This window comes from Nesoenas mayeri (assembly GCF_963082525.1).
Source record: "Nesoenas mayeri genome assembly, chromosome: 5".
Taxonomy (NCBI): Eukaryota; Metazoa; Chordata; class Aves; order Columbiformes; family Columbidae; genus Nesoenas; species Nesoenas mayeri.
In genome coordinates this window covers 4,986,104-4,994,899 of record NC_137548.1, presented here as the reverse complement: position 1 = coordinate 4,994,899, position 8,796 = coordinate 4,986,104, and the positions used below count along the sequence as shown (strand labels likewise).

At 54.1% G+C, this 8,796-nt stretch overlaps 1 protein-coding gene across 1 annotated transcript; it reads left to right on the top strand.

The window, feature by feature from the left end:
- Positions 1-6,719: 6,719 nt before the first annotated feature.
- LOC308040518 (inositol 1,4,5-trisphosphate receptor-interacting protein-like 1) lies at positions 6,720-8,405 on the top strand (the record flags this gene model as incomplete). Its single annotated transcript, XM_080344582.1, has 1 exon — positions 6,720-8,405. The coding sequence occupies one exon, from the start codon at positions 6,720-6,722 to the stop codon at positions 8,403-8,405; it is 1,686 nt and encodes a 561-aa protein (XP_080200708.1).
- Between the last annotated feature and the right edge of the window lie 391 nt (positions 8,406-8,796).

The following is an 8,796-nucleotide window of genomic DNA, read 5'->3' as shown; positions in this document are numbered from 1 at the left end:
CTTTCAGCCCTACGTGGCCTAACAGTGCTGCCCTCCGACCGCTCCTGCAAATTCTGTGTGACAAATCGCCAGGGGAAAAGGATTTTAATTGAGTTGCTTTTTGGGGTGCAAGAAGGCGCCTCGGACATCTTTGTGAGCAGCCAGTATACAGAGGCTGCCTACACCCCAAGCACCATGTGGCCAGAGACCTATGCTGTGGCAGAGATGAAGTTCTTCAGTCATATCGCCAGACATGCACAGCCTGACACCTCCTACCTCAGATGCCTGCAGCTCTGCGTCCGCTGCCTGCTGGGCAGAGACTTTTCCACCTATACAATGAAGACAGTTGTGATGCACGTGCTGACCACTATACCGCTGTCAGACTGGCCCAGGAGGCATTTGTGGGAATGGCTGAACGACATCATGCTGTACCTGCAGAGATGTCTGAAGAAGAAACACCTGAACCACTTCTTCATTGGCAATGCGAACGTGCCTGAGGAGATCAACTTGCCCCTGGAATTGCAATTGGCTGAACCAGTCAACCTCTTCCAGCACCTGACACAGAATCCTTACGCCTCTCGGCACGCACAGCTTGAGTTTGAGGAGCTGCTAAATCGGGTTCGTAGAATGGTTCTCCATGGACGCTGAAAGAGGTCTTCCTGCACAGAGCTGTGTTTGCGCAGGTCACAGCTGCTGGCAGACGACCGTGTCTTCCAGGAGGAAAAAAGAGAGGAGAATGCAGGGCACGGAACGGAAAGGGAACACCCTGCGCAGCAGCCCTCTGCCAAAAGTGGCAGCGTTCCCCTCTCGATGGTCTCCCCAGCGCAGCAGCCGGTGATGACAAAGAGGATTGTCACCCTCCTTTCCACTCTCACTGTCACGGCCGTGGCGGCGATTTCACATTGGCCCAGATACTCTTGCTGGGAGCTCTGGCGGGGCAGGGACCAAGCGAGAGGCACCGCTCCATGTGCCTCTATATGTCTGTCCTCTGGGGTCTGGGGGACACTCTGCCCACCCCAGACACTCCCTGGGGAGCTGGTGCCACAGAACCGAGCGCGCTGGACACGAGGAACACGCTGATCAGTCGGCAGCGGGAAATGTTCCTGCCCAGCAAAAGCACACGCAGGGGAGTGGGACCTGATGCAGCTGAGGAGGCCGTCGCGAGGAGGCTTGTGACAGGGACTCCGTTACCAACCGGACATTGACTGCACCCCTGATGCTGACACATTCCATTTCTTCTGGGAGCTTTACCATGTGCAAAGCTGCCAATAAGTGTTGTGTTCGAATAAACATTGTGTTGTGAATTTTTGCATCACTTTTGTGGGGATCGTGGGCATAGGGTGCTGACTGCTCAGCTGGCACAGAGTCAGGGAGCATTTTGCAGAAGAGCTGATGTGGTGGGCTGTGGTCTCCCTGATTCTGTAAATCAGGCTCCCCCTTGCGTCCATGCTTCCTCATTGGGGCAATGAGAATAACTCGTCAGCCTCCAGAAGGTGGTTTATCCAGTGCAGCAGATGGAGGAGAGGATGCAGGAGCAGAGTGGCGTGGCCTTGGGAGCACTGTGCTTTTCTGCCTTGCAGCAGTGGCAGGTCTAGTCCTTCTCCTGCTCTTTGGGCTCTGCTGGCGGCTAGAGAAAAGGAGCTGTGCCTATGTCGGTATCAGTGAGGAGGAGCGATCCAGCAGCAGCACAGTGCAGGAGGAGGACAAGGAGGCAGGGTTGAGAAACACGAGGAAGAAAGTGAAGAAGATCATTGTGACGATAGTGATCTGAGCATGGCTTTTGAAAAGCACATTCAGGATCCAGTGCAGAACATGGCCAGCAAGTGCCAGGTGGCAGAGGAAGCAGTGCTGACTTCCTCCATGTTTTCAGATTGCTCTTCTTCCATAGTTTCTTCCTCCCACTGCAGCCAGTCATTGATAAGAAGACCAAGGGAATGCTGAAGAAGCTCACGTTTAGATTTCTTACTATGGTAGCCAAGAAGGACTTGTAAGTTTTCCCACATTGCGTCGTGAAAGGGGCGTGTTTGAGGAGGGGTGGATGGAACAGGTGAGTAGAACTGACCAACAGAAGTATTCCATCCCATAACCGTCATACCCCTATATAAGAGTGTGATCACAGGATCGCTCTCTCTTTGACCATGGCCGGCATCCAGAGAGGCCCCTGTCTGTCTGTCTGCCTGTGATCCACAGGCCTCAGCATATATTCTCTTTCTATTAGTAACATTAGTAAAAGCCTTTAAAACCTTTCAACTTGAAGTCTAAGTCTCTCTTCCTTCCCCCTTATCTTTCCTATCATCACTCTGATGTACAGGAAGTGGATGGCGGGAGGTGAGGGGCTAACAGGGAGCGTCTGCCACGGTTTATTGCCGCCTTGCCTTAGAGCATGACACACTCCAGATGGGTTCACAGTATCACAGTATGTTCTGGATTGGAAGGGACCTCAAAAGATCATCTAGTCCAATCCCCCTGCTGGAGCAGGAACGCCTAAGTGAGGTTGCACAGGAACATGTCCAGGTGGGTCTTGAATGTCTCCAGAGAAGGAGACTCCACAACCCCCCTGGGCAGCCTGTTCCAGTGCTCTGTCATCCTTACTGAGAAGAAGTTTCTTCTCAAATTTAAGTGGAACCTCTTGTGTTCCAGCTTGATCCCATTGCCCCTTGTCCTATCATTGTTTGCCAACGAGAAGAGCCTGGCTCCATCCTCATGGCACTCATCTTTTATATATTTATAAACATTAATAAGGTCACCCCTAAGTCTCCTCTTCTCCAAACTAAAGAGACCCAGCTCCCTCAGCCTTTCCTCATAAGGGAGGTGCTCCACTCCCTTAATCGCGTGTAGGGTTCGCGTGTAGGAGGAAGGAACTGCTCTGCTACCAGGATGTTGTACATACTACAGATGGAAGACCTAACTACTCTCAGCGGCAGTTCCCACCAACTTTGCTGCACACTGCTCGTGATCCTGTTGCATGAGGGACAAGCTCAGACAGGCAGCAGAGCTCCTGTGGGCTTTCTGGGTTGGTGCCCACAGGGAACTGCTGGAGAGAGTCCAGCGCAGGGCAACGAAGATGATGGAGTGGAGCATCTCCCATGTGAGGAAAGGCTGAGGGAGCTGGGGCTCTGGAGCTGGACAAGAGGAGACTGAGGGGCAACCTAATTTATGTTTATAAATATGTAAAGGGTGAGTGTCAGGAGGATGGAGCCAGGCTCTTCTCGGTGACAACCAATGATAGAACAAGGGGTAATGGGGACAAACTGGAACACAAGAGGTTCCACCTAAATATAAGAATAAATTTCTTCCCAGTGAGGGTGACAGAGCCTGGCCCAGGCTGCCCAGGGGGTTGTGGAGTCTCCTTCTGTGCAGACATTTCGACCCGCCTGGACACCTTCCTGTGTAACCTCATCTGGGTGTTCCTGCTCCATGGGGGGACTGCACTGGATGAGCTTTCCAGGTCCCTTCCAATCCCTTAATTTCTGTGATTCTATGATTCTGTTTCTATTCTGTTTATTGGCTACACATTCCAGCCAGAATGTGATTCAAACACAACTTTTATTGGCAACTTTGCAGATGGTAAAGCTCCCAGAAGGAATGGAGTGTCTCACAGTCAGGGGTACAGTCACTGTCCGGTTGGTAACGGAATTCCTGTCACAGGCCTCCTTGTGCAGGACGACCTCTTTCAATGTCTGTGGAGAACCCGTTTATGAAGCCAACATTGCAGCACCACAAAATCAAGCCATGCCTCCTCATAGGCGTCAGGATTGTGCTCCAGGTGCTGGAAGAGATTGAGCCATTTAGCCGTTTGCAGCTCCAGGGGCAAGATGATCTCCTCAGGCACGTTATCATTGCGGATGAAGAAGTTGTTGAGGCCTTTCTTGTTCAGGCACCTCTGCAGGTACAGCATGATGTCCTCCAGCCGTTCCGTTAAAGTGTCCTTGCGCCAGCGTGACAGGGGTATAATGGTCAGCAGGTGCATCACAACGGTCTTCAGTGTATAGATGTAAAAGTCGCTGCCTGGCAGGTTGCTGACACAGAGCTGCAGGCATCTGAGGTGGCAGGTGTCAGGCTGTGCCTGGCTGGCAATATAGCTGAAGAACTTCATCTCTGCCACAGCATAGGTCTCTGGCCACATGGTGCTTGGGGTGTAGGCAGCCTCTGTATACTGGCTGCTCGCGAAGATGTCTGAATCGCCTTCCTGCACCCCAAACATCAACTCAATTAAAATCCTTTTCCCCTGGCGATTTGTCACACAGAATTTGCAGGAGCGGTCGGAGGGCAGCACCATGAGGCGGCGTGTGGCTGACTCTGGCAGATCCTTCCAGGAATGTCTCACAAACATCTCGAAATAGCGAGCAATTTTCTGCACATCCAGGTAGGAGTCAGTGCAGAGGTCGTCTAGGATGTTGGGGCCCTCATTCCTACTCTGCTCCTGCTCGGGGTCGTGGAGGAAGCAACGTGTCTCTCCTGCCAGCTGCTCCATCTCACAGGTACACACCAACTCCACACGGATGCGAAAGTTCCTCATTGGGCACACGGGTCCCGGCTCCAGGTGGAAGATGTGTCCACGGGGGGGCTTCAGGGGCACAAGCAGGTGGTGGGTGATGTCTTCTGCCTGGGGACTCCAACCTTCAAAGGTGCTGCCCACCTCGATGGCTCTTTGCAGCACAGGGTACCAAGTATTGGAGAATTCATAGTTGAAGAGATCAGTAAATTTTCCACCAGGTTTTTCACAGCTTTGCAATCTCTGTCCCGGTTTTCAACTGGCCTCTAAACACCCCTGGAGTTGCTCTTCCTACAGTTACTTATCTATGATGCCACATACTGGGGGGTTTCACAGTGGTGAAAGAGAGTCCAGGATGCAGACGTGATTGTCTGGGATTAGAGAACTGAGAGCACTGTGTAACAGGCAGGATCCAGAAGAAGGCAAGCAAGCAAAGCTGAGCCACCCACCGCCTGCATTAGAAGCAAGACTACCAGGAAAGGGGCACAGATGGGGCACGAGCATCCAGACTGATCAGTTAGAGTATTCTATGCCATTAGCGTCATGCTTCGTATTTAAGGAGAGTCAGGATCTTCTGGCTAGTGTCAGAGCTGGGACGGAGACCTGTTTGGAGGAGTTCTGTTCGGGGGTTTCTTTATTTCGGTCTTTTGCCATTCTGCCGTTTTGCAGAGGCCTCTGGGCCTTTCTGCCTTTTTCTCTCTTCTCTCTCTGGGATCGGTTGTTCTGGACGAGGGTGCTGCTTCCTGGGACGGGCTGCTTGGTGCAGGCAGAGTTCAAGAGGAATTGCACCGGGTACCTTCTATGTTCTATTTCCATTTCATATACATTATTTTTACTAGTGGTGTATTAGTGATATTTTGTTATTTTATTAAACTGTGTTATGCCATTCCACGAGTTTCTCCCTTCCCTTTCATGTCTCTCCCCTGTGCGCAGATGGGAGGAGCGGGGAGTCAACAAGCGGCTATCTTGGCTCTATTGCTGGCTGGAGTTACACCATGACATGGAGCTGCGAGATCGCTCACGAGACTGCTCATCACCAGACAGGCTCTGAAAGAGCTCTTCATGCCCAGAGCTGTGTTTGCGAGGCTCACAGCTGACTGCAGGCGACAACTTCATCCCACAGGGACATAGAGTGGAGACCAGGGTGGCTACAAAGATGACTTTTTCCCTACTTTCCCCTCACACTCTCACAACTGTGGTGGCAATTTCACATGGGAAAAGAAACTCCTTGGCAGCTGCACCTGCACCGGGACCAAGGGAGAGGCACCGCTGATGTGTCTCCGTGTGTTCACTGGGGTCCAGGTGGAGAATCTGCTGATCCCAGACACATTCTGGGGAGCTGGTACCACAGAACTGAACATGCTGGACGTGGAGAAACCAGTGCTCTATCGGCAGTGGGAGCTGCCACTGGGAAAACTGCACCTGCACCCCCTCGTCACCCTTCGGAATTGTCTCTTTGGAATCAATGTCCTCTTGCAGTGACACAGCACAGCAGGAACAGAGATCCTGCCATGGAGAGGCCCCATCTCCCCAGCGCAATTTCCACCATCACCCATCCCAGAGGCATTAGGGCCCATCCATGACCAGCAGAGCAGCGGCCAGCAGCAAGGGAGCTGATCCCACCTCACGGGATAGGACGTCAGGGAGCAAAACATCCGTGGGTCACATCACCCATTTTTATAATTGGGAAGGGTCTGGGGGGCTTCTGTCTGCTTTGTAAACAGAACCCTGGGAGTGCTGTCAGGCTCGGTGGGTCTGTCCATTGTCAGCGTTGGCGTTTGGCTGCCAGGGGCAGCTGCGAGTGGCTGGGCCAGGGTGGTCCGGACGGGCAGGGCCGGCGGGCGTGCCTGTGATGTGCTCTGGCGCCTGTGACATCACAGGGGACGAGTCCCCACGGGGCGGTTATCAGGGGCGCCAGCAGCAGCGCTGCCCCAGTCCGGCCTGGGCCAGCGGTGAGTGCGCAGGCGGGGGGAGGCCGGGCTGGACGGGGCCGGGGCAGAAACGCGGCCCCCGGGGGTGGGTTCTCACCCTGCATGGAGGGCCCGGCCGCTCGCGGGAGCACCTTGGCCAGGGCCCGGAGCCGCTGCCGCTGGGGCCGGGGCAGCCCTTGCTGCCTCCCAGCTGCCTCGGCCCCGCTCCTACCTGCCCCCAGCTCCCTGCGGCCCCCAGCCCCGCTCCCCCACTGCCAGCCCCCTCCCTCCCGCCCAGCCCCACTGAGTCCCTTCTCTCCCTTCTCCTGCAGGCCATGGCTCTCTTGGACATTGTCTTCGGACTTTGGCAAATTCTTACCCTAAATGTGCAGTTGGTTGGTGAAGAACTGGATGAGGAGACGCGCGAGCGCATGGAGCAGCGTGCGCAGATGCTGAACCGGGAGATGACTCGGCTGTTGCAGGAGGTCGAGCGGATGAACCAGGAGCAGAGGAGCCAGGAGCAGAGTGGCTTTGCTTGGGCATCCCTGCTCCTCCCCGCCTTGCAGCACTGGCAGTTCTGGGCCGTTGCTGCAGTCCTGGTCCTGCTCTTTGGGCTCTGCTGGTGGCTCAGGAAACGGAGCCGTGAGCCAGAGAGAGAAGAGGAGAGCTCTGACAGTGGCGTGGAGGAGGAACATGGAGAAGAGAATAATGATGCAAATGAAGACGAAGAAAGAAGTGATGATGCAAATGGAGCTGAAGAAGAGAACGATGATGCAAACGAAGCTCATGAAGAGAATGATGATGCAGATGAACCTGAAGGAGAAAATGATGATGCAAATGAAGATGAAGAAGAGAATGGTGATGCAAATGAAGATCAAGAACAGAATGATGATGCATATGACCTGGGAAGGTTTTTTGAGGAGGACATACAGTGGCCAGTTCAGCACCTGGACAGAGATCGCACGGCTGTGCAGAGCTTTGTGGAAATCTTCATGCTTGTCTACCAGCATTTCTTCTCAAATACTAGTTTCCCAGTGCTGGAGAAAGCTATCGAGGTGGGCAGCGCCTTTGAAGGTTGGAGTCCCCGTGAGGAAGACATCACCTACTGTCTGCTTTTGCCCCTGAAGCCCCCCCGTGGACACATCTTCCACCTGGAACTGGGCCCCGTGTGGCCATTGAGGAACTTTCGCATCCGCGTGGAGTTGGTGTGTACCTGTGAGATGGAGCAGCCGGCAGGAGAGACACGTTGCTTCCTCCACGACCCCGAGCAAGAGCACGGGAGGAATGCAGGCTTCAGCATTCTCGACGACCTCTGCACTGACTCCTACCTGGATGTGCAGAAAATTGCGCGCTATTTCCAGATGTTCGTGAGACATTCCTGGAGGGCTCTGCCTCTTTCAGCCCTACGTGGCCTAACAGTGCTGCCCTCCGACCGCTCCTGCAAATTCTGTGTGACAAATCGCCAGGGGAAAAGGATTTTAATTGAGTTGCTTTTTGGGGTGCAAGAAGGCGCCTCGGACATCTTTGTGAGCAGCCAGTATACAGAGGCTGCCTACACCCCAAGCACCATGTGGCCAGAGACCTATGCTGTGGCAGAGATGAAGTTCTTCAGTCATATCGCCAGACATGCACAGCCTGACACCTCCTACCTCAGATGCCTGCAGCTCTGCGTCCGCTGCCTGCTGGGCAGAGACTTTTCCACCTATACAATGAAGACCGTTGTGATGCACGTGCTGACCACTATACCGCTGTCAGACTGGCCCAGGAGGCATTTGTGGGAATGGCTGAACGACATCATGCTGTACCTGCAGAGATGTCTGAAGAAGAAACACCTGAACCACTTCTTCATTGGCAATGCGAACGTGCCTGAGGAGATCAACTTGCCCCTGGAATTGCAATTGGCTGAACCAGTCAACCTCTTCCAGCACCTGACACAGAATCCTTACGCCTCTCGGCACGCACAGCTTGAGTTTGAGGAGCTGCTAAATCGGGTTCGTAGAATGGTTCTCCATGGACGCTGAAAGAGGTCTTCCTGCACAGAGCTGTGTTTGCGCAGGTCACAGCTGCTGGCAGACGACCGTGTCTTCCAGGAGGAAAAAAGAGAGGAGAATGCAGGGCACGGAACGGAAAGGGAACACCCTGCGCAGCAGCCCTCTGCCAAAAGTGGCAGCGTTCCCCTCTCGATGGTCTCCCCAGCGCAGCAGCCGGTGATGACAAAGAGGATTGTCACCCTCCTTTCCACTCTCACTGTCACGGCCGTGGCGGCGATTTCACATTGGCCCAGATACTCTTGCTGGGAGCTCTGGCGGGGCAGGGACCAAGCGAGAGGCACCGCTCCATGTGCCTCTGTGTGTCTGTCCTCTGGGGTCTGGGGGACACTCTGCCCACCCCAGACACTCCCTGGGCAGCTGG